Source organism: Gouania willdenowi, chromosome 11 (genome assembly GCF_900634775.1).
Source record: "Gouania willdenowi chromosome 11, fGouWil2.1, whole genome shotgun sequence".
Taxonomy (NCBI): Eukaryota; Metazoa; Chordata; class Actinopteri; order Blenniiformes; family Gobiesocidae; genus Gouania; species Gouania willdenowi.
In genome coordinates, this window is record NC_041054.1 from 12,677,528 (window position 1) to 12,703,538 (window position 26,011).

Below are 26,011 nucleotides of genomic sequence, written 5' to 3' on the forward strand. Positions count from 1 at the left end.
GTGAGCAACCATTCTCATGGTGACGTTCTTTTAATTTCACTTTTGTTCCTCGAAGCCTGGTAGCCTTTTTTCCTTTGATTTACATTCAAACCTTGTGATATTTGAGATTATATCAGCGGTTAGAGGCGCAGGAGAAAGTGTTATATTTTGCGCTTGTAGTAGTCCATTTTAGAAGTTTTTGTCACCACGGCAGACGTCACTAACCTTCACAGCCGTCGTCACCAAGTGGAAGTGCGTCTGTTTGTCAAAACGTAATGGCCTTTCCCTAACTTAAGGGGTAAAGGAAGAGTACATAGGAAAGGCGATAGGAAGGACTATTCGGACGCAGCCAAACAGATCCATGAAATCAGATGATGACTGAGTTACCTGTTTCTCCACTTTGACTACACGTCCCATCATGCTTAGCTCATCCAATGGGTCCAGTTCTGGTGGCGTCTTCTCACCTTTTTCAGAGCGAGTCTTTTTTTCTGGTTGAACAGCTCCTCGCCCGATAATCTGATCCACCCTGTTAGATAAAAAGACAGTTATATTTTAGCATATTCATACAAGAGAACAAATAAATACATTTTATTCATTTAAGCTTAAGATTTAATTTATTTTTATGATAAAAACATAGTGTGGGCCTCAATGATCATTAAATCAAATCTCTTGTTGACATTTCCGGTGTTTTCATGAACTAAAAATGTTAAGAATGAAGTAAAACATTTTTAAAAAGAAGCATTTCTATGCATCTATCTTCGGGACTACACATCCCATAACGCAATGCGTGAAACAAAAACAAAAAAAAATTATTATCTTTATAGGCACATCCTGTGTGCCTGTACACACACAGGATGACTGTAACAATTAAATTATTTTTTTTAAACTAAGTACAACACATTAGGGCCAGTATCACTCCTCCCTTAGTTAACTTGTGCACTGCCTCAGCTCCTGTGAGCTCATGGTCCTCCTTCACTCCTGTCAGCCTACAGGATGTTCAGGTTTAGTAGTAGTAGTAGTAGAAACCCTCATCAAGCCCAGTGTTCCTACTTCCCTGCTCTTAAATGTTTTATCGGTCCTTGGGTGAGACATTTGTTATCAAAATCAGATCTCGAACTGGTCATACACGCGTTTATATCATCCTGCATTGACTATTGTAATTCTGTTTTCACTTGTTTTAAAAAGTCAACCCTAAACAGACTCCAGATCATACAAAATGCTTTTGCCAGACTTTGACCAGTGCTCCCAGAACATCCCACATTACCCCCATTCTTTCTACTCTGCACTGGCTTCCAGTCAAGTATTAAATCTTAGTTCTTACTTTCCGAGCATTACATGGCCAGACCACTCAGTATATCGCTGAGTTGTTGTGCCCCTACACATCAGGGCCCAGCCTTCGGTCTTCAGACCAGGGTCTCCTAAAGTACCCAAAAACTAAATTTAAAACCCGAGGAGACCTGGCGTTGCAGGCTGTGGCCCCCAGACTCTGAAATAACCTGCACCAGTCTCTCCGGGAGCACTTTTAAGAAACTACTGAAGACTTTGCTTTTCAGAAAAGCTTTTAGTTAACTGGATTTTAATTTTTTATTATCCTTTTATGCTGTTGCTCCTATGATGTATATGTACCCATGTTTTATTATTCTATTATGATGTTGCACCTGTTGTATTAATTTCTCCACAGCTCTATACAGCACGTTGTGATTTTATCTGCAAAAAGCGCTTTATAAATAAATTACTTACTTACTTAGTAATAAGAACTCAGCTCTGAGACACAATGTACTCAATGATCAGATTTAGTTGTTGAAAAACATATATAAGACAAAAAAAGTTGATACAAAAAATTTTGTATCAACCAATAATAATAAACCAAAAGAACAACCGCTGACCTCATTTGCAGGCTTTTGATGCGTCCCAACATATCCAAGTGTCCAGCTGAGTACTGCTCAATGACGTCCTTCACATCGTAGGGACGCAACGTCTCCTTAAACTTCCTTTTAGCCACCAGGAACTTCAGGATCCTACACAGAGGAATACACACACACGGGCACCCACACCAGTCTGTGTTATGGCTTTTAAAGAGCATCATGCCACGCATCTCCACATATGAGTGTACAGTAAACCTTTAGAAAACTGCAGGCACAGGGGGCTTTGAGATGACAACAGCCAACTCGGTGAAGATTAATTAAAGTCAGCGTGACCTTATCGTCCACAAACAGACCCATAAAGAAAGCAGTCACAAACCAACCGTGTGGTGATTGGAGAGTCTCCCAGAGACATTTTCTAATCAGTCATTGCTGGTTCAGCAATTAGCACATTTGGGAGGAGATAGGAATGAGTCACACTCACACACACACAAAGAGAGAGAGCAAAAGAGAGAGAGAGAGATCCATGTGCACACACACCTTTCTATTTGCAGGTTGTGCTCCTTTTGTCAGGGTGACAGCTATGCTGAAACCACTAGTGGACAACAGCTGCTCCTGCTCACTGAGGACACACAGCTCATCACCACCACCCTTGCACGGGAGCAAGAGCGTGGGGGGGGGTATCACTCCAAGTAGTGTTGAATCAGCAGTTCTGTAATCCTCAAACACGTCCCTGACAGCATCCACTGCGCGGGCAACTCTGGTTGGACGTCATGGAGGAGGCAGTAGAGGATGTGCGATGGATAATGGGATGAGAGAGCATCCGTGTGCGAGTGAGTGCTGGGTGGAACCTTTCAATTCCTTTGTCAGCACCAACAAATAGCCATGTCAGAGATGCTGACTCCACAAAAGGAGCAGAAACATCAATCAATCAGAATCAATGCCCCTACACTGTTACACCTTCCTGGGATAGTAACCTGTAAAAGGAGAAGTGACGTTTCTTTCTAAGAAAATCCTCTCCGTCACTCGGACTGCTAAATCTCCAAAAATAAGCCTCAGATCAGAAGATGAGCTCTTTATGCACAAGCAGTGAAATCTGAACTTGCGGGAGAGGTTATTTTTCCCAAAAAACACCTTTGTTGAGGTCTGCAGTGCTGGCACTTACAGCCCCCACAGCAATGTAACAGTGTTTTGAATGGACCGGTGCTGCAACAAAACAAAACAAACAAAAAAAGTAAGAGGTGCATGAAGAGTGAGAGGGGGAGGACAGGTCTACAACAGTCACAGCGGCCATCAGTGGACACAGCACTCTTTCTTGATGACTTCTGCATTTGGGGAGGAATTTGTTTATTTTTTGCCTACGTTGTTTTCTTTTTTTTGCAGGTAGATGCAGATTTTTTTTTTTGCCAGGGTGGGTTTCAGGTGTGATCCTCCAAGGGTTTCTTCGAATCCCTGCCACCTTTTCGTAAAATATGCTATCCGATCTGAGCCCCTCCCCCACTACCCTAATAACTTCCAATCATTGGCAGGGGCACAAAATATCAAACTTTACCGATGCTCGAAAGGGACAATGCAAGAGTTGCTAAGGCCACAAAATGCTTGCAAAGCTAATGCAGTTGTTTCTTTTCTTTTCCCATTTTTTTTTTGCAATTCAGCAACGCTGATATCAGATAACATTTAATGACATGGTTTTCAAATAGGATGATGCCACGAATCCTTTGTGAGCAGAATAGACTGAGCCACTGCAGGCCCGTGTTTTATTTTGATCACATTTGACAACTACCTGCACCTACAAAACTTAATCTGCATGCTCCAGTATTGGTATGTGTCAAGGATGTTTGCCTAATATCCATACCAAAACATCCTGTGAAATAACATACAAGCCTAAAAATATTGCGGCGAAAGAGCCACAGAAAAAATCTGATGACCTTAGTTATAAATAGCGAGCACATTCAAACTGATTTATGTAGCAGAAAATTCATCAGAGACCGCAGATATACACAAACGTATTGTTTTGTGCAGTATTGAGTTGGATATTGGGAAAGTTAGAGAAGAGAGAGCACAGAAGTAAAACACTTCACATTCTTTCTATTTCCCCATTTTTCAGCTCTTTTCCAATCCATTTGTTCATAACCAAAATGAACACCTTTATTCACACAGCCACTATAAAAACAGATTTAAAATGAAACCTCAGCATTAAGCCCTGCAGTACAGTTCGGTGTTCACTGGCATTCATCATGATCCGTGCGGAGGAGCTTTGTGCGTATGTTCAGCACCTGCATTTCATACACCTGCTCTTTCAACAGGAACTCCGTCTCTTCTACTGTCTGTGGTACAGTGCAGCTCGGGTCACAGCTATCTGATGACTCAAGTGCAATACGAGCAGTGACCACGTGATGCCCTATCAGTGTCTGAATAATATTAATGCAGCACATTGTATTAGTGTACAAAAATATGTGATGTATTCAACCAAAAGTAACCTGCAATAGGGTCAGAAAGCATCATTTTATATCAGTTTCAGATCCTATATGTTCTCAACCTCTGTGTTTAGGATTATAAAGGCAGCAAATGTCGACTATACAGTCAAAACCAGTGTGTTTTCATGTGATTCTCTTTCACTATATCATCTCCCAATGATCAGCACAAACTTCATCTAAAAGGACACCAAAAAAGGAGCCACCTTTCAAGTGAGGGGACATTGATTTTCAGGATGATGTGCAGGAGGAACCAGACATATGAGAGGTTTGGAAAGAGCAGTGCAGGAAGAAAAGGCATTTGTTCAAATAAAGTAGTAGCCTGGCCTGTGGATAGTAACAATCACTCAACGTTCTTTGTTAACTAGCTCTATAGGTATTGCTACTTTGCTGGATTTGCATTTGAGTCTTCCTTTCATGTCTTCAACACATACTGTAATACTCTTTTTTGCTTTTCCCTACATTCATTGATGGCATCTCTTATCAACCTCTTTCTATTCTCTGCATAGGAAGCACACATGCAAGATATTTAAGTTAGGAACAATGCAATGCAAACAGGCTAAAAACAGCCCAGACAACACAAAGCAAGCATTAACGAGAAGGAAGTGACAACTTTACCCTTAATTCAACTCTGCACCTTCACTACGTGTGCTATTTTTAAAAAAAAGAAGCTAAATTCTCCATATTATTTTCTCAACTTTTTAACATATGTGGCTTCCCTCTCGTCACACTATTTTGGGTCATTTTTTGACAGGACGGTTATATTTTCTAATCCCTAATGTTGCCCCGCTCACATTTTTCAGAGTCAATAGTTTTCTACCTCTTTCAGATGCATCACAGAGTGCGTCACGCTACCATGACAAATGCTCTAAGGGTACAGTGCTGACATCAGGGACCAGAATCAGAGGTATTATAATCCACTCCCATCAAACACCCCACCCGCCCTCCCCCAGGAGACCAGCGTGGCCCTAACACCATATGTTTGCTAGCAGTTGTAGTTTTTCTGCTTCCCTCAGTGAAAAACTGCAGTTATTCTGTGATTATATTTGTGTGTGCTAAGAAGTCTGTGGTGGGGGCTTTACATATGTTCACACGGTTCCATAGAAAACATGTCACAGATGGTGTATAGGTAAGTCCAGCACCACACAGCAGAATAATGTAGCCACACAATAGAGTGAATCAACACCAATATCAGGTATATCTTGGGAAACTATGTCACCATGCTGTAATATATCAATATGTGTACGCATACGTTTGTGTGTGTGTGTGTGTGTGTGTGTGTGTTCTCTAATAGACCTCCCGTTATCACGCTAGCTCACACATGAATTTAGCTAGCCACGCAGCATTGTCATGCTGTAACTAACTCAGGCTCGGTTTCTCTTCCTAAGTGGACATTTCCGTCACTGTCAGCAGAATATACACACACCAGCACCTTAATGGAGAAAAGCATTACGGTCAATAAATATTGCTCGCCTTTGGATTTGACAAAAGTTGCCCTACACTACAACAAAACAGTAGGTCTAACTCAAAAACAGTGTGAATAGTGTGGTGCAATGATTGTAATGAGCCCACTATTGCAGTACTAGACAGGGAAGCCCCATGTGTCTTTTTTCTCTGTACATTTGGTTGTCAGCCCCAGTCATTTGAACCGTTTCATTGAGTGGTGGCCTGGGTACGGCATTAAAGCCTTGTTGTATTCACCCTGCCAAACACAGGCAAGGAACAAGTGAATGCAATCTTAAAACACTAGCAACAAACAGACCCTTGAGTCACTGACTTGTCATTAAATCCTGCATCTTTTCCTATAAACTTTAAAGGGTGGTGAAAACTGTCAAAATTCTTTGCATGCACAAACGCAGACATGCAATACCTCATGTCATTTTTGTCATTTTACAACAGAATCAAACTAAACACCTATTCTGCTGAAAAAAATTATTTGGGTATGAAGTAGTGTTTGATTGATTTATGTCCAACTCGTGACATTTTAGTCTTTTTCGATTTAGTGTAATTCGTTGTAAAAATGTACGAGTGACTGCCCTCTGTGGGTTGAAACCAGGCTATTACCATCAAACTTTGCTTATCGTCACACTGTTAAAATAATCGCATCAGTCAGTTTTTGTCAAAATTGTTTTTTTTTTGCCTAAATCATCTCCTCATGACACCAGCCATCTATGGTAAAATCACTTACAACCTCAGTTGATCAGATCATATGATTTTAGCCCTTTAAGATAATGGCCTATGTCAAGTGTGTTACACTTTTGGTTAAGTTTTTTGTGTTTCCTGAAAAACTCATCATTTTAATAGGGTGACGTTATTGGTTTAGAATGGAGGTTTGTGACGGTTTGGTGGCTTCTTACATCATTAACCAGCGCAGTTGGCCCCGCCCCTCTTATATAAACTAACACCTTGACTCTTATCTGGCGAGTAGGTTGGATTCAGAGAATTGTGAATAGTGCGTATTGAGTAAGTAGTAAGCATAGCATAGATAGTTCTTTGGAGATTTTATAGCATACACTGGGCATGTCTTGACTGCTTCCCAAGCCTCGCCAATAGTGAGGGCATTTATTTAATTTCTAGTATAGTTGCACGTCAGCCAAAATAAGGCGTTGTTTTTAACAGTGTTCGAGAAAAAGGGTCATTTTGCCCGCTAAAAATGTTGATGATAGTTCTTACCTGACAGCTCGTATGAGCGTCTTCACAGCTGGAATCACGTCCTCCATAGCCACGTCACAATATGGCTTATCTTCCACACTGTCCTCTCCAACTCCTTCTACTGCCAGCAAAACAGAGGGAGGACATTCAGGCAGACACTTTATTAGGAAATGATGGAAATAATGAGAAGGACAAAGGGCCCCTCACCGTCTGCAGGTGGCCGTGGTTTGAGGCGGAGAGACGTGCGGAAACGTGTGCGATCATTAAAACTCCAGCTCTTCTGCACCTTTCCGGGGCTGGTGGTCTCAGGGACGTTCTCCTGACTGGGGGATTGGTTGACACCAGAGCCGGGGGACAGAGGTGAGGCCTTGTTTCGAATTGTTTGGGATGAACGAGAATTGTTCATCCTGATCCGATCCCGGAAACCCATTTTACTGCTGAGAGTGAAGGTTTGAAATTCAAACACATGAATAGTGTTTTCTAACAAAGGGCGCATTGAGTTTTGTTATTGGTCACAATATCATGCCTTTGAATGTAATGGGAAACTTCACAAAGTTATCCTGGGAGCTTGGGAAAAGCAGCAGGAAGGAATTCTGAGCTTGTTAGAAAGTCGTTAGTTTTGAGTGAAATAAAGTATGATCTGACCATCACAGAAACAAAGAAAACAGGGGCACGAATAGACAAAAACGCCTCAATGAATGACAGATTAGCTGTTTTTGTGAAGGTAGCTTGGTTAAATGCACCACTCAGGATAGATTAAATCTGATTCTATCCTTCTGTAAACGCAGACAGAAACTTAAAAGTTAAACGTGAAGGTGGGAAAGGAGCCATCTATCACTTCCAAAATCCATTTACAATTCTATGTAAGTAACAAAATATTGGCTTCCAAGTGCAGCAGCACAAAAAGTGTCTCATTAAGTATAGCCTGTACCACTCACCACCAGCCCAAGCCCAGTTTACAGGAGGAAAGCCTTTTAGCTGCTGTGCATTGCAGAACATAATGCTATAGCATGCTCTTACGGCCACTCCTACTCTCCACTCACTTACATGTTGTGTACTGTCACGGATCCATAAGGCAAACACAAACGTCATGCACCATGGAGCAATTTCAGCAAGGTCAAACTCCCCCACAATTTACGCTTTATGCTGATGATATACTCTGTTTTAAGCATTTTACACGGCAGCCAACCATTTAAATTAAATTTAAACAGTTCAGGAATGTTAGTTGAACCAGCATTTCATACAGGCAATCAGAAATGCATCAGGTTAAAGAAGAGGAAATAGGAGTGACAAAGTGAAGGGCACATGCTGTTGGAGAATTTCTATAGATTTTGATACATTCAAAACTTCCACCTTCCCAAATTTTAAATAAATGAAATAACACATGCAAAAAGAAGTTTTCTAGTATTCAAACATTGTTAAAATGTCAGCACTGAGCTTGACAGAAGCAAACAGGCATAGGTAATGGGTCAATTTATTTTTTTATTTTTCTTTTATCATCAAACAAATGTAAGAATATAGGATTTAAATAGTTGCAGACATTAACACATAGGACTATAAATGTTTTTATATGTTTTATGCGGTAAGTTCAACATAATTTATACGCAAAGAATCAAAAATGAATCTCAAACCACGAGAAAGTAAAAAATTTAAACTTAGAACACAGCATGTCTTTAACAAAAACATTCACGCAAGACATTTGTGGGCCAGAGTGCAGTGCCTGGTAAGTATTGACATCTGTTGTTCATATTTGGACGTTTGATCGCCAGCGTCAGTGATGTGCAGTGAGGTTTAAGCCACTTTAGTTTGAAAAGCATGGTGGTCCTTGGTTTAATGGGCAGAAATGTGAGACATGGAGCAAACAGGGGAATTCCTCTATAATTTAAGGAATGACCAGATGCGTAGATGTTGGTCCCCCTGTTGTAAACCCAATAATAATATGTCCCAAACCAATCAGGAACCCAGCTCTCTATCCCTTCACCAGACTGGGTGTTTCAATTGATTTCCTAAGAAAGCATTTTTTATTTTTGGAAGTGGTTTCCCTATGCTTGTTTGTCCACAACTACTGACTGAATATGACAGTTGATAAGCTGTTCCCTCTGCAAACTTTGGTGATGTGTGTACACAGCTAAACATAGTAGAAAAAATAGCAAGAAGAAAAAACCCAATTTAATCTGACTTTTACTTACCCCTGATACACTTTTTTTTTTACCTTCTGATTACACTCTCCTGACTACACATCCATGAATATTAGTGATTGTGCCTCATTCTGTGCCCGATTCAAACACTGCTACTAAACAAGCCCACAAAGTTTGGAGTATTTCAGGCAAAATTAAAGAAGGTTAAAACAATAGGAGCAGAATTATTCATCGATGGCATTGCAGCGTGCCCCGTGCTCAAGCTTGTTGCCGTGGATACCTCTGCTTGCGGCCAGCATGAATCCGGAAGATACCCCGTTTTTTAGAAAGTAGTTGACTGGGGAGACACACAAGGCAGAGGGAGAGAGGGTGAGGAGGGAAGAGGAGTGGAGAGAGGTGAGGGAGAGGAAGGATGAGTAGTTGTAGGGCTCAACCTGGTTACACAGTGAACCAGAGGGGATAAAACATACCAAAGGAGGGAGAACAGAGGGATGAGATGAAATAAAAGGGTGAAGAGTAGTGTTTCAATACTTCAAATAGCTGGTTACCTTACTTACAAAGGGAAATCTTACTTCGATGAGGCAAGTTTGGATCATGGAGACAGTGAGAGAGGATCGAGAAGGTGGGTGTGGTCAGTAGGAGAGAAGGGAGGGATCATGCCAAGAGAGAACGTAGTGTTTCACCTGAGTATATTCATCAGAAAGCCCATTAAACATCATGGTGAGACTGCAATTATTCCAGGAAAACTTGGATTATACAAACGCTTCAATGTGCTAAACTCATCTAAGAAATCCTAAATCAAAAATAGCATCTACGCAATTATCCCTTTGTCCCCGAGGATCTATTTTAGGGGTTGAAAAATAATCCGTCAGGAAACAAAATCCATTCTAACAAGAAAAACCCTTCAACCCAAACAGACTTGGAGCAACATTTGTGTGTATATCCCTTTAAGCCAGGTGTGATGTTTGCTGACTTGCCCTTTTTGCTACACCATAAGCAGATTTAATCGTTTGTTTCACAGAAACTCAAAACGATGAAATCATCAAAATGTGCACACAGATTTCTATATAAATATGTGCGTGCATTTGAAACTCATTTCTTTTGACTCTGAGAAGAGAAGCACTTGAGCGTCGCACTGAGTCTTAAAGCGATAAGCATGTCACTGTTGCCTCAGGTCTCATTGAGCTAATGACTGGGAGAACAAACCTGCATGAAGTTTCTGCCTTCCTGAGAACAGATGCAGGATGAAGGATGGATGGCACAGAGAAGACACAACCAAAAGAAAAAGAAAAGGAAGACAAAGAAAGGAAACATGGTGAGTGAACAGCAGGAGGTGGAGGAGATGGCAAGAGCAGCATCTATAACGGCAAAGGTGCAGAGAGGCAGGAGGGCCTGCAACACAGTGCTCTCATATCAGATTATTGACAGTTAGAGATGCCACACACCATGCAGACAGCTTTTAGTAAAGTATGTGGGCACCTGTTGAATGTGCTGCTCAGTGAGTCCTTGTTGTTTGAATTGTGTTTTGGTGCCCGTGTGACGGTGGGCTGACCTTTGGCCCCCTGCCTGGGTGTTCTGTGTGGCTGTAGGATGTGGCGAGGTGCGTACCTGTCCCCCGACAGGTAGGGGGTGCTGTAGGGCCGCAGCCCTGACAGCAGTGTGTGGTAGGAGTTTTGGAGGATCTTCTTGGTGTTGCGCTGTCGCTGGAGGTGACTGAACAGAAGCGTCAGTTCTCTGACACCCACGTGCACAAACGAATGAAAAGAAACATGACAAATGAACAAAGAAAAAAACACCAATATGATGAAGAACTCACAACAAAAGAGTCAAATCCAAAGTTCAAACACTCAAAAGAGAAGGGAAACGGGAGAACCTCCACATCTTGAAAGCGAAATTGAACTTTAAAAGGTTTAATGTTAAAGTAAAACATGGGATGTGGTTCTCGTGTTCCCTTTCTTTTAAGTAAATATTTTAAGTAATTAGTTAAATTAATACATAAATGCAACGAAACCACAACTTGGAACAAATCAATAAAAACCACAACTGAAGATTTATAAAAAAAAGTCAAATAAATAAATAAATGGAAAAACTGAAGGGAGTCGTCACTATTCATATCTTACACTTTGAATGAAAAAAAAGTTTTTTTGGTCGATGTGAAGGACTGATGTGCACCTCTTATCAGGCGTGTGCATAAACGTGACAAATATTGTTTGGTGTTTTCTAAACTCCAAAGCTATGACATATTATTTGTCAGATATTTCTGTGATGTTGCTTTCCAATCTCTGTCTGCATGAATCACAGCACCCCAAACAAATGCAGCCGCAGATTATCACTGGCTAAATCCCTCCATCAGAAAGCCTGGAGCTCAGCCCCTACCTGAAAGAAGGCAACATGCTGTCGTAGAAGTACCAGGTCGCTGTTAGATAGGAGTGTTTGGCATCAGTAGAATAGAGACGCCATGCAGCCTATAGGAGAATCAGAGTGAACAGAAGCTTCCAATAGGTTTTGTCTAGTGACTGTGCACGTTTCTTGTGTTCTCAGTAACCTGTATCAGGTTTGCAGCTGGCATCCTCCTCTTCTCAAAGTGCTTCTGCCTGTGCTGCTCTTGAACCTTTAAGGCAAAGCCTGAGCCCAATATTCCCTAAAATGTAAAAAGTCATATCAAAGTAAGGAGTGACACTCAGAACTGTGTCATTGACTGGGATGTTGTGTGTTGTAATAGGAACTTACAGCAGGCAGAGCAAAGAAGGAAACTCCTAGAAGAGCAAAGCCGGCGGCCAGGAGGCGTCCCTGCCACGTGCGTGGGGTTTTGTCTCCATAACCAATGGTGGTCAAAGTTATCTATGTTAAAACAACAACAATAATTACATTACTGTTATGACTCTGTCAACACACATTTTACATTAAACATAACTCGAAGCAATGGTATGGAGTCTGGACTGATACGTTTGTAAAGTCCCTCTGAATGAAAAAGAAGTGGTTATGACTGTCAAGGTACATTATCATGACTAAACTTTACCAGTCCAAAGTTACAGATGTACAGTGATGTTTGATGTGAGAATCCATCCATCATGTGAATATCAGTAAAATCTAGACAAATCTTTTAAAAGGTCATTTTTGTTTCATTTCTGTTCTTTAAAGGGTTTTTAACTGCAAGCCCTATCAAAAGATTACAGTTTAGTCAGGTTACTTCCTTTGAAGGTCCTTGCTGAGCAGCCAGGAAACTTGTCCCGTGGTAAGTCCACTTTCTCTCCTAATCACCGGTCTCCATCGAGCCCTATTTATGAACATTGAGGCTGCCTGCCGGCTGTGGTTGCTCCGATGTGCAGCAAAAGCTCACAATAACAACTTCAGACACGTGCAAAGTAACTCCAACATATCCTTGTGTTGTCTGTCATAATAAATAAAACAATGTTAAAGAAAATGTGGAGGAAGCGCTACAAAAACCTAAATAAGGAGAACAATTGTAGAAATCAGGTATGACCTATAGTAAACACTGCACTAGAATCGGCAAATCCCCACAGAATTTAAAAAAAAACCCCCTACTTCAAATCTGTTCGATGTAATTTGTTTATTGCCCTTTTAAAAAAGCTTGTTTATTGGTAAAACATTAAACACATTTAATGTGATATACATTTCAACTACAGGTATCCTTTAATAATAATAATAATAATACGTTTTATTTATAATGCACTTTACATTTGATGCCAAACCTCAAAGTGCTACAGGATTGAAAAATAAAACACAACATATATTAAAAGACAGGACTAAAAAAGGCATTAACTGTTAAAATAAGTTTCTGGTGACATTTAAGTTTTTTCTTAAAAATGTCCACCGTTTGCGGGGCCCTGAGGTGGTCTGGGAGGGCGTTCCACAAGCGGGGGGGCAGCGGCTTTAAAAGCCCTGTCGCCCATTGTTTTGAGCCGTGTCCTGGGTGGATCAGATGGTGTTGTTGGCCTGACCGGGTCCTGGTTGACGTTTAACTTAATTAACAGTCACTGTCAATCTGCTGTAGCATCACTTTTATCTTCTTCACTCACAATCTTTCAAGTGTTATGCATGAACTATACGTAGTAGGCGAACACCATTTTATAGTGGCTTTCTTTCATCCAAGAGGCACAAATGGATTAAAAATACAACGGATGTCATCCCACATTCATACTATAAACTTAAAACAATAAAGAAAAAGAATTAAAAAAATTATCAGTTGAATGACAAACAACCTCAACAATTTCTGCCTCTGTTATGTAATTCAACAATATGTCATCAGATTCTGCCCAAAAATCTTTACAAGCACCTCTTCAAACACAGAAAGCCTATGAAGAACTACTTACAGTTCCCCACCAGAGGGAGTCTGCATAGGTGTTGAATTCTGAGTTGACGTCTTTCTCTGCCAGGTAGACCAGGAAAGAGGCAAAGATCAGGACCAAGAAGCCGATGTACCAGGCTGTAATCAGCTCCTGTGAGACAAAAAGCAGGTATCACTCACCGCCGCCGGCAGCATCCTCAGCATCCTAATCTCTGTTGTCATTACCGTATCACTATCATCATTATCGGCTAAATTCTCATCACTATCACATTTGGCTTCCACTTTGACTTGGCTGGAAAGCTCAGCTTAGCCAGCTGATGCATCAATACATCATCATCATCACCATCATCATCTCAGCTGTCTATACGTGTGATAAAGCTGACCACAGTGTCTTGTTTCAGTGTCAGCACAATAACAACAACTAATTGAGAAAATTGAGCACCTAAAGGGAAAATTCATGCTTGAGACCAGAGAATGTAATCAGGTAACAGCCAGCCATCCATTAGCTCACTAAACATTCTTTAATAATGGAAGTTATTAGGTTATTTATTCCATCAGTAACCAATATATTCGTCATTGTCAGCCTTTTAAAAGGCAGTAATCAGCTTCCTTTCCTCTGCTATAATAATCATTGATGTGTTCTTTGGCTGCGATGTAAAAACATGTTTTTATATATCATAATAAAAGGAGAAGCTGCTCTGATAAAATCTGTATGATAAACATTTATTGGGACCTTGCTGTGAGCATAAACCACTGAGCCCAGTAGTTTCCAGGTGCCTCCTCGTCGGTCCATCCGAACCATGCGCAAAATCTGCAGAAAGCGCATGCTGCGAAGGGCAGAAGTTGCAAAGATGTTGCCTTGCGTTCCTGCAGCGATCACAGCCATCGAAGCCACGAAAACTATGAAGTCTGTGGAGAGAAAGTTCACACCAAAGAACAGATGACAGGTGAGAAGATATCTTCATGAGCTGCTGAGATCTCTCACTGTTTTGTTTTTAAACGTGGACACAAAGTACTTTGGCACAGATTTCAAACACACACACACACACACACACTAACCTATGACACAGAAAGGCTTCCGAGCAAATCTGAGCCGTCCCTGCCATCCCCGGTATCTGCAGCAACAGCCAGCCGCCCAGACCCTGATGAAGTACTCCAAGCCAAACACCACAATCATGACAAACTCCTGCAAATCACACATACTTCAAAATGTAAAGCAGTGGAAACACCTCGGAAATATCATATTGTCTTGAATAATATCTTCGGTAAGACTTTACTTCAAGTTTTATACATAAGGCTGAGATTAAGCTGTCATTATCTGTCATTAACATGAATAAGGTGTCATGAAGGCTGTCATTAGAGGTGCAGTCTTCAACTCCTATAAAAGTAACTTTTTGTCCTATTTGCTAAAGCTGTCACTATGTAAGGACAGCTTTACATCAAACTAGTAGTTTGTGTGAAAAAAAACAGGCTCATTGAGCCCCGCCCCCTGCTGCTTCTGCAGCCTTTGACAGATTACCAGAATGCACCGCGACTGAGCAAAAAGAACCAATCAGAGCCAGGATTGTGTTTGATGGACTGTCTCACAGGTCCCGCCCCTTTCCCGGGGCTGTAGCGCCATCTTGTTTTTACAGTGTATGGTCTGGAGGAGTAGAATATGGAATTGGTGACTTTTCTGCTTGAAAGGTAATTACTGCTGCTTGATTTACATTATGTTTGATTTGTAAATGTTACACTAGAACTCTGTGGTGCATGTGTTTGTTTGTGTGCGCGCAGCAGCCTCCGTTTGGGCTGCAGTAAGTGACAATGTGTTGTTGCTGCTGCTGAGGTGTGTGCACATAAAGAGAGAGAAGCGCTGCAGTAATATGCTTTTAACAGAGCATGTTATATTACTGAGATGTTGCTGTCTGACTAATGTTAGCTTGTTAGCTCCTCTGAGGGAGGGACTTTGGAAAGTTTGGCGGCAGGACAAGAGAGCAGCGAGGAAGGAGGTGGGAGAGAGGGAACTGAAAGTAGCGGACTGCACTTTTAACTGTTGTTTGCTAAATTATGACACCTTTGGAGCTATGTTGGCATTTTTTGGGTTAGGTGGAGGGATCTAGTGGGGTTAGGGTAATGAACAACACTTAATGACAGCCTTCATGACACCCTATTAATGCTAATGACAGGTGTTTGTAAAGTCACGTGACTAGTCAACGGAAATACGTATTGTAATCTATTTCTATTAAATATCATATGGGTAACACAGTTGCTTCTTTTCTTCCAAAAGGATAAAAGGAGTTTTCATGATCTCATTGGTTTTCTACAGAGTTCTTCCCACAGTGCAAACCCAGAACTCAGGTCAGCAGTATATATAAGTATAATCAGTCGTCTTTTGTTGCGTGCTTGAGGTAATTTACTCATCTCTTTTTTGTTTTTGTTTGTTTTTTTCCAGATCAGAGCTCGGGACATAATCTAATCTGCTTTTTGAGCAAATATTGCTGTAAATTCACTAACACTGAATTTACAGCAATAACCTAGTACTGACTGATTGAGATTGAACAATAGGAATAGAAATATCAATGGTACTGCCGTTAAAACCACATGAGGATGAGGAGGAAACAGCATTTTAATGTTTATTCTTTCTTTCGTCTTTGTTTAACGTTTTATTCTTTTTTCTTAAGTGGCAGTTACAAAAGCAATGTCCCCCTGGGATAAACAAGGAATTCTGATTCCGATTCTGATTCTGATAGAGCAGCAGTCAGGTTAAGTGTCCTTTACATCTCTTTAAAGCAGCTGAAGCAAAAAGGAAGAGGGGAGATTAAGGGATTGGGATAAGGGAAAGATTAATGCCTCGTGTCTGTATTTTCCTGTGGAGTCAACAATACCTGAATCCTTGCACCTGCTTACGTAGCTGTCCTTGCCTCAACCACATGTGTGCAAGTTCATAGGGATGTGCTGGAGTAAGTGAGATGGCATGCATTCAAAGGCAGCGAATGAAAGTGTGTGTGCGCTGATGTGGAGCTGTGACATGTGAGGAGTCGCACCAGGATGAAGAGGCCCTGGTTTGCAGCTTTCTGGTGGTCAGGGATGGTGGAGAACACGGACAACACCAAGCAGCTGAACACCAGCAGAAAGCTGAAAGACATGTGGAAACATTTACAGTTTTTAGTTTCTGGTTGTTGTTTTTTACACATTCAACCTTTTTTTTTTTTTTTAAAAAAAAGAAGCTTGATTTACTGTCTACACAAAGCAAAAAAAGAATGCAAACATTAAGTATTTTATGACAGGTTTAACCATTTATTCACTTGCCCAATTTTTTAGTTTAAAGCTGCAACAAACAATAATTTTTTTAAACGAAATTGACACTTGAAATTTTGTCTTCATCTCCACCGTAAACACTATTTGTTTATGTTTTTGTGAATTTTATTGTGGGACGTGAAGTCCCGTAAATGAATGCCAAGAAGTTTTTTTTCCACTTCATTCTTACAGTGATTCACTTGGCCACTTTTGTTCTGGTTTGTTCCCGTGATTTACAGAATGAAGTAAAAACACTTCTACGCACGTGTCTACACGACTACACATCCCACAATGCAATGTGCGAAAATATCATCAGACGGAGCGTTTACAGTGAGGTTGGAAACAAACTTTTAAGTGTCAATTTCAACCTTTCGCATATTTTTTTGCGCCATTTGATCAATGAAGTATACACTATCGATTTATCTAAAAAATAAAATATACTTCCTGTCACATGCACCTCAAAGCTAAACAGTGAGTAAACCAAAAACAATGCATCTTTATTAGAGAAACACACAAAGAACATATGCTGTTAGGGCCTGTACTACGAAGCTGGATTTTCTCTTATCGCGCTAACTTCCAGGATTTGTTCAATGTATTCCAGTCCAGTCCATAAGGACTCCTATGAAAAAATAAATAAATACACTCATATGACATAAGTTACTCTACACGGTTTTTCCGTGTTTGTGATTGGTCAGATGCTGCATTCTCCACCCTTTTTTTATGTGAGCATGCATTGATCTAGGTTAGGCAACCCTGGGTTAAATTAACATGTTGATAACCAGCTTCGTAGTACATCTGCCCTGTGATGGAGAATGGTTGGTTAGGTGAAGCACGCTAACAGAGAGACACCCTAGATATATTATAGGCCCTTAATGTTCCAAAAAAACGTAGTTAGACAGAGTAACAGAAACTCTAAAATGGTGATTATTACTGTCAGACAAAAAAAGAAGAAGCACCAGTCAGAATGTTGAAAACTGAGCAGCTACTCAGACTTCACTCAGCTGGCTGGAAGCTCCAGGCGTTAAAGACAGTTCAGCATTTAGACAAAGATTAACGATGACATGCTTAAAGGTGCAGTCCGCAATTTTGACCTCCTCTAAAATCCTCAACTTTTGTGTACTGATGGAAAGACAATTTCAAGCAGAATAACAAAAAGTGTTTCTGAACAGGATTGCAGACTCCACCTTTAGATAGATAGATAGATTCTCTATTCATCCCGCAGTGGAGAAATTTACTGAAATGACAGCTAAAAAAAAAAAAGTGCAATAAAAAAGACAACAGAGGGCAACACACAGAAAAACCCAAAAGACACCCGAAAAAAGCAGGTAATTAATCAGGAAATGTAAAGCAGGTGAGCCAGGAACAAAGGGGATGTGGTCAGGAGGGTGAAAGAGGGAAAGAAGCCAATCAGGAGAAAAGAACCTCATATTATAGCTACACACACACACACCATCAATATTATGTAACACAGTGAAGTGCACTGCAGTCTAGTGCTGTATGTTATAGTTCTGTGAGTGAATCTAAAGAACCTCGAGTCCTAAAGGAGTATTGGCCACTTTAACTTAACCAACTCTAAAACACACAACATAAATATACATTAAAATGCATGTCAGGTTCAAGGTGCTCTCATATCAATGTAAACACTTCACTTCTTTAGTGTGACTTAAGTGTGTTTGAAGTCACATCTCAACATTAATAAGTCCAAGACAAACAACCTGGAAGAGGACAAGACTGCATAGGACTTACTTTACTACCTACCACACATCTTACTAACAGCAAAACTCATGAATCTGTGGAATCCATGAGGTTAGTTTATTTAAAGAGAATCATCTTTAGCTAAAACACGTCAATGTCAACCTGAAAAAAATGTGCCAATAATTAATCAACAAACCTCAGCTCTGCTGCTTTCAGTTTATATTAACATTGTGTTTTTAAATAGTAAACTGTACTGAGGAGGAAAATACTTGCGCTGACACTCAGTCCCACTTAATGAGTGGAAAAGTCATTGCTAGGTGTCATTTTAGTGGAAGTGTTTTTGTAACAGTGGAAAAACAGCTCCACGTTTACCAAACTGGTCTCCGTTAAGCATGATGTTTTATTGAATGTGTGCTACCAGTGTGTGCAGGTGGAATGTCGATTAGTTCCAAATGACTATGTAGTGAGTTCACATTAGAAAGTATAGGAAGATTGAGTACGCAAGGAATACCCGGATGTATTTTTCTCATGTTGTCTCTCATAGGTGAGGTATACCTATGATGAAAATTACAGGCCTCTCTCATCTTTTCCAGTGGGAGAACTTGCACAATTGGTGGCTGACTAAATACTTTTTTTGCCCCACTGTAGTAGACAGTATATATTGAGTTTGTAGTGCATAGTACAGAGTATGCCATTTCGAACACAGCCCAAGTCACTTTTGAATTTCCAAAAAAGAAGGTATGGCCTCCTTAGATATGTTGAGGGTCTCTGGTCTAACCCTGGCCCTGGAGGAGGAGTTTAGGTGACAGGGTACAATTAAGGAGTGAGGGAAGAATTGACTGTGAATGGTGGGAGGCAGAGACCACCAGCAGCAGCAGCAGCAGCAGCCATTAAGAGTGTAGCAGAGCCCTATCGTAAAAGGAAGTGTTTAGTTACAAAGCAAATCTCTGGGTTTACCCCACATGGGTTCAGCCCAGGACTTGTTTACATGGATGCGTGGATGGATGCAGACATAATATCTTATATTTGCATTAAAAATACACTCATCACCATTCACCTGAGTGTAAAAAAAGCTACTGTTCTTAAAACATGAATCGCCTTAAAAAGCACTTGTGCAAAACAGCAGCTGTTCAGCTCCGTAATGGGAAACACGAGGCAATCAGACAGTTTCTGAGACCAGGAAATAAAAATACACAAGAAAGATCACAGAACCACTGCTGGAACATAACTAGCGTGAACGCAGCACAGCCAGGCAATGTCAGGCAGGTGGCAGCTGCTGGTCCACGACACAAAGTCACAACACACTTCAAGTTTTTTTGGCAGCCATCATCGCCTCACAGAATGGTGACCTTTCTCTATGGTTAGTAATACGATCAGCTGGTCGCTTACAGTGCTAATATGCGTGAGACAGTATCCATCTCATGTCCTCAAATTAAAAAGCTGCCTTATTAAAATAGGTGCCCATGAGACAATGAATAAGCGGACAGCTGGTGATGCACAAATCTGAACAAGACACAGAATTACAAAAACAAAAGAACATCCCGCAGAAAATGATAAGATTTAAGAAAGGCCATCCACACTAAGCCCACCTGATCCATCTGAAATAAACGAGGAAGTGTTCAATAACAATTAAAAGCTGTTAGACTTGGATCTGACTGCAGAATGTCAAAATACTCCCAACACCCAGAACAATCAACAAAAAACATGTTGTTTCATTTTCTTCAAAGGCCTCCATATATTTGTTTGCATTACTTTATTGAAGTACTGTTACCTGCAATAGGACACCATTACACTTAAAGTGCATTGAGGACAGTTTAGGAAGTGTGTGCATGTGTTAATGCACACTGAACCCTTAAGCTCTCCCAAGTGAGCTCAATGAAAAAATGAGGTAAGATATAAAACTAATTAATATTACATAGTAATTATTTTATTTTGAAAGAAGTCACTTCATGAGAGGGTGCGTTCCTATTCCTACTAGTAATAGTCACTGTGAATATGGAACATCCCGATTCGGTCCGAAGAATCGTGGTCTAAATTTCAATGAAATTTCAATTTCAATGAAACTTCAATGAAAGTATTTGCAGGGGGTCACAGTTTTCCCGTGCTTATTTAATATGACAACAGTCATCTTTAATCACATATTGATGAAAGAAATAAAAGAAAAAATTCTAAATACCTGCAAATTTCCTCAACACATTTCCGCAAATTAAATAAAAATTGGTCAATATGAAAAAAATGTGTCTGTTTTGCTTTGTTTTTAATGGGAATGGAGAGACAGCACAGATAATGTGATGAACAGCCTGGCTGTTAAAACACAACAATAATTGACTGAAGGACCTGTTTGTGCAGTCAGCAGTAAAATCCTTCTCGGCGTTGAGTGACAAAACCTGTGAAAGTTAACTTGAGCCTTTGAAAGAACAACTTCAGTATTATGTTTGTTTGGTTCACACCACAAATAAGTCAGGGTGAGAACCTTCACAATGTCATTCAGCTTTATACAGTATCAGAGTGTGTAAGCAATTCAAACATTGTATGTTTACCCAAATATTTTTTTATTCCTGGCATTTGAGTAAAGCCATGTTGTGAATGTTGTACTACTAATATGTGTTGTTTTTAATTACCAGCTCCTTGTAGGGACTTTAAACACTCACCATGATGTCTCCTGTGCTCGTATAGGTTTTATTTTCTCCAATGAATAAAAAGTAGAGTTCATATATGAACACACACATAAATAAATGCATAATTTAACAAAACAGATGAGGGGATATTTAGGCCATGCGTGATTCATGCAGAGGGAGTCATATTTCTGCTGAGGGCACATTTTCTCCACCATCCCAGTATTACCATCTACTCCCCCTCCATTCTTCCCTTCCTTTCAGGGAAATGTCAGTTAAAGAGCACAAATCCACCAAATCAGCAAGGCCAGTCTCACAGGAGCAGGAGAAGAAAGTCAAACCTTCCTCAACAAAATATCTACACAGGAAAATAGTTATAAATCAGAAAAAACAGCAAAATATTGTTCCAATTAGGAAAAATCAAAGATTTTAGGTTTACAATTTGAAATTGCATTGTCTCATTTACAGTTTTGTCTGTTTTAACAACACAGGACCAAAATACGGATAAAATAGGCTAGCATTTTGTTAAATTCCCCCTGGGATTAATAAAGGAATTCTGATTCTGTTTGTCAGAATACTAAATATCTTCATTTACATCAAATAATTCACTAAATCTAACTATTGAGTTTACTGTTGTATGCATGTCCTCATGGCTTTAATAACAGTGAATGTCCACTCTCGCCACTTTTAATCATATTTAATTCTCATAATTTACTATTTTTCTCCTTTGTACCTTGGAATAAAAAACTTAAATATGAAAGGGAATTTAGTATATCTAACAAGAGAAGTTAGAGCGCAAACCTAGGCCATGTGCCAAATAAATATCCTTATTGGCAGATATTGGACCAATGATCAACAACATTAATAATTACGGTCTGGGCTTTACTACCCCCTTTAAAATATCATTTTTTTTAAATTGCAATAAAATGCACAATCTGATCCGATACAGTTGAAACTTGGTGGGGTAAGTGATGTACCCACTCGGCATAACTGAGTCACATTTCATTAAGTTCAGTCAAATATGAACCAAGATATAATTTTTTTTTAATTTCACCAATGATGAGAGATAGGGATTTTTCCATCTTTGAAACTCTTTGGAGAAAATTTTGTCAATCTGTAAAGTATTTTTGACATAATCTTACTAAATGATAAAGAAACACTGGTGACATTCTTACCTTTTTGGCAGTAACAATAAGAATATCTGTTTTATGTCTAATGGGATTGATTATATTATCTAAAATGACAGATATTAATATATGACACATAACATTTTGAAATAACAAGTCCAAATATCACTCAGGCTATGCAACAATATTTATATAATACACAAGAGAATCTGGCTTAAATTGTCTCCTGGCAAAGTTCTGGCCCTTAGACAGATGTAGTTGCCAACCCCTGCTTTTCTAGGTTTTCGGGCTCTGGAGCCAATCATAGCCGAGTCAGTGCAGGCCTGTTTATGGCAGGGTTTGGACACAGCCGGGGATCACCGGTCGGGCTAGAACCACAAACCTCTGCAATGTGAGCCAGTGATGCTATTTATTGGAGAATCGAGCAGCACTGTTACACTCCCGCATTAATAATAGTCCCCAAACTGTAAACAAGGAATAGTGCATGCTCTGCTACTCACAAAAGTTATCTGACTCTTCTACAAAACCCAATAGTGTGAGTATCTGGTCATGGTGGGTCGCTACACCCTGTTCTAGATACAAGCAAAGGAAAGGAAATGGAAAAAGTCATCTTTCTCTGCGAATGCATGTCCTATTTATTCACTTCCTTACTACAGAATTGGCTTTATGAATATGCTAAGTACACACTACTTGACTCTTGCCACTAAAGCTCCAGAGGGCCGTCACGCTGCTGGTAAGTTAGGAAACAATGTAATGTTTAGCAGGCTTCATGGCAACCAGATAGCTTTTAATGGGAGCGATCTAAGGTGATTTTACTGCGAGGTTCCTGTAAGCGAACACAAGCGTGAGAGGAGATCTCACATTACTTCGACTGGCCTGCTGTGAGCACATTGAAGTGAGATGAAAAGGCATTACCAGTTCTAATAAACAGATATGACATTGTGCACCGCTGCATCACACTGTGTTAATGTGCGCCTGTTAGCACTCTCTGCTAGCACAGCTCACCTGGCACAAAGAAGCCGATTTGAACTGTGGGGAAATGCAGCGCTGATTCAATCACCTCGGGATGATAAAGGAGTTACACGCAAATGAGAAAGCAAAGGGAGGAGGTAATGATAACAAATGAGGGACTTTAAGCAACCTGATGCCAAGTTTAGCCAAGTTAAAGAAATAGAGAAAAGATTAAGTTGTTCTGGTATTTGAGTCCTTTTAGATTCCTTTAAAAATAAAAAAAAAAGACATAGTCATCAACATCCCCCCCCAGATTGGTTGTCATTATAACTCACAACCTTTTCCTAAATATCCTAAATCTAAGAGTTTAGATTTATACATAAGAAAATATTATCACATGAAAATATAAAATTACTAACTATCTTAAACGGTTTCTGAGAAAAGCTGTCCCCTTTGAAGATACCTCGAACAAAGTAAAAAAAACAGAACAAGGGCAATAACTCTGGAAAAAATAATTGCGCACTTCTCATTTTCGAAATCCATTAAGGTACTGATACCCTGAAGCCACACAACGATTTTGGTTATCCTATCTTAAACGGTTTCTGAAAAAATCTGTCCCCTTTAACTCGGACAGATGGACGCACGAACAGAGCTCAAACCCCCTTCACACTTTGTGGTGGGGGATGATATTGTTACTGCAACTATAGTTTCTGAGTAAACTCATGTGCAAGTGCTTTTATTTCTCTGCAGCAGCACAATTGCAAGTTAACAAAAGAGTAACAGCACAATTTAAGATGTGTATTTTCTTAAATTTACATTTGTTTAAAAAAAAAAAAAAAAAAAGCTGAGTCAGCACACAACTATTGTTTACACAAGTAGCGCCTCCAATTTTCCCATGATTGCAGGAAACGTATTGAAAATATGAGATTACCTTCCTGAAACTGAAATTGAATAGCACTTATGTTTATTTACTTTTTAACCACAACAAGCAGAATTTGCAATATGACAGAGATAATACCCTAACGCATGTTTTGGGAGAACGTCACTGATTTACATGCTATTTTTTTTTTTTTTCTTTTAAATAAACCAGTGGTCAGTGAGACAGATTTGTCAATTCTAGCTCAAAATATGATGCAATACTACAGAGTTCACCTTGTTTATATGACACAGACTAAATCCTTACCGAAATACTGCATTTTAGGTTAATATTTCCAAAGTTTTTTTTGTTGTTTTTTCAATTCATTTTTTATCTGTTTTATTCAATTGTAGAATACTGTAGATATTATGTTGAAGGTTAAAAATGTCTGTAACCAATTGGTTAATAATAAATGGGTCAGTTTTTCTCATACCTACTGTTGCTGACTATTGTTCTCTGTTTGAGGAACATCACTAGATCAAACCTTTTCTAACATTCCACACTATAAAATAAGTATTTATTATTGTATTAAAGATAAGAGAACGAGAGAGCGAGAAAAAAAAAAATATGTATGATTCATGCTGATATCGGATCAATATCGGTATCGTACGATACGCAAGGCTGTAATATAGGTATCATATCGGAAATTAAAAAGTTGGATCGGGACATCTCTAACAATGATTAATTCAAATTACCCTATTACGCAGCCAGTAATGACATGTGATCAGGGAAAGCCGATAAAAATGGAATTTTAAAAAATGGTTAACGAACAAATTTGGGGAAATTTTGAAACAAAACAATCTGAGACTCTACACAAGTATGTCTACAAATTTCAGGTGAATATGTGTTGTTTTAACTGTGTATAAACCAGACCAGACCAACCCATAGGCATTGAGCAGCGATCTGCTCACATTCTGCCGCTTTACAAACATCAATACAGTGTCAGTATCGAACGTGTACAGATAGCAAGGGCATACACGAGTAAACACATAGATCTGAGTACACAAACACAATTAGTTTGTTCAAAGCAGGAAAGACAAATATCCAGATGTAAAATGTCCCTTTAGAAATCAACAATCGTCTCTTTAACTGCAGCTTGGTGTGAGGAAACAACCCAGTAATAGAGGAGAGGCATTAAAGGTGGTGAGATGGAGGGGGAGGGCTGTCAGCAGGAGGACAAGAGAGGTGAGAACAGCATAAGGATATTAATAGTATTTCACTCCCCTTAAATAGTGACAAAATGTGCTCAGGTGGGCCCCCCCTCCCACCTCCACCTCCTCCTTTTGCGATGGTAAACTTTTTAAGGAACACAAGCACCACCACACCAACAAACGGGAGACGAGATGTACTTTTTCACTTGAAAAAGAGCTGACTCAACTGGCACTGGCACCTGAGCAGGAAGGGGCAGGCGTGACACGAGAGGCTCTCTGCATTAAAATGAGTGGTTTGTGTCGAGAGGTTGGGGGTTCGATCCCAGTACCTGACTATGTGTCGAAGTGTCCTTGGGCAAGACACTGAACCCTAAGTTGCTCCCAGTGGTCGACTAGCGCCTTGCATGGCAGTCCTGTGAGAGTGATTGGGTGAATGAGCTGATATGTAAAGCGCTTTGGGACTGCTTCAGTGTGGTTATAAGGCACTATATAAATCTAGTCCATTTACCATTTACCATTTCAAGAAGAATACTGGATCAATTATTCACGTCCAGTCGCAGCACTTTGCGTCACCAACGGAGCTGCTGGTCAACTCTCAACAAACACAAATGTAATCTACATCACATGCACCAAAAGGTTCCAGAATGCCCTGTGACACAGTCTGATCACTTTTCTGTAGGAGAATCAGCATCATAATGGCCACGTTTACATGGGAGCTTTAACTCCTCTATAAAGTGGAATAAAAGTTCATTCCTCTTTAACCTGACCTTGTAAACACATAATTCCTAATGCTGATTTCATTCCGAATTAACGTTAATTCAAAAGTAGGTGGCTGGTTTATTCCGTTTTTAATTCTGAATTAG

The 26,011-nt window shown here is 39.9% G+C and overlaps 1 protein-coding gene across 16 annotated transcripts in view; it reads right to left on the reverse strand.

Annotated features, from left to right (window-relative positions):
• The window catches only part of kcnq4 (potassium voltage-gated channel subfamily Q member 4), a 62,577-nt gene that overhangs the window by 3,523 nt on the left and 33,043 nt on the right, over nt 1-26,011 (reverse strand). Inside the window, exons 2-15 of one of the 16 annotated variants that reach the window (XM_028461836.1) lie at nt 16,441-16,531; nt 14,474-14,600; nt 14,148-14,323; nt 13,440-13,565; nt 11,836-11,946; nt 11,651-11,746; nt 11,482-11,570; nt 10,714-10,839; nt 10,312-10,332; nt 9,386-9,442; nt 7,175-7,404; nt 6,989-7,088; nt 1,866-1,997; nt 367-505 (exon numbers count right to left, since the gene is read on the reverse strand). In XM_028461836.1, the coding sequence (XP_028317637.1) occupies nt 367-505; nt 1,866-1,997; nt 6,989-7,088; nt 7,175-7,404; nt 9,386-9,442; nt 10,312-10,332; nt 10,714-10,839; nt 11,482-11,570; nt 11,651-11,746; nt 11,836-11,946; nt 13,440-13,565; nt 14,148-14,323; nt 14,474-14,600; nt 16,441-16,531 (1,621 nt within the window). Of the gene's footprint in view, nt 1-366; nt 506-1,865; nt 1,998-6,988; nt 7,089-7,174; nt 7,405-9,385; nt 9,443-10,311; nt 10,333-10,584; nt 10,840-11,481; nt 11,571-11,650; nt 11,747-11,835; nt 11,947-13,439; nt 13,566-14,147; nt 14,324-14,473; nt 14,601-16,440; nt 16,532-26,011 lie in introns of all 16 variants that reach the window. The other 15 variants (XM_028461830.1, XM_028461831.1, XM_028461829.1 and 12 more) reach the window with 15 other exon arrangements.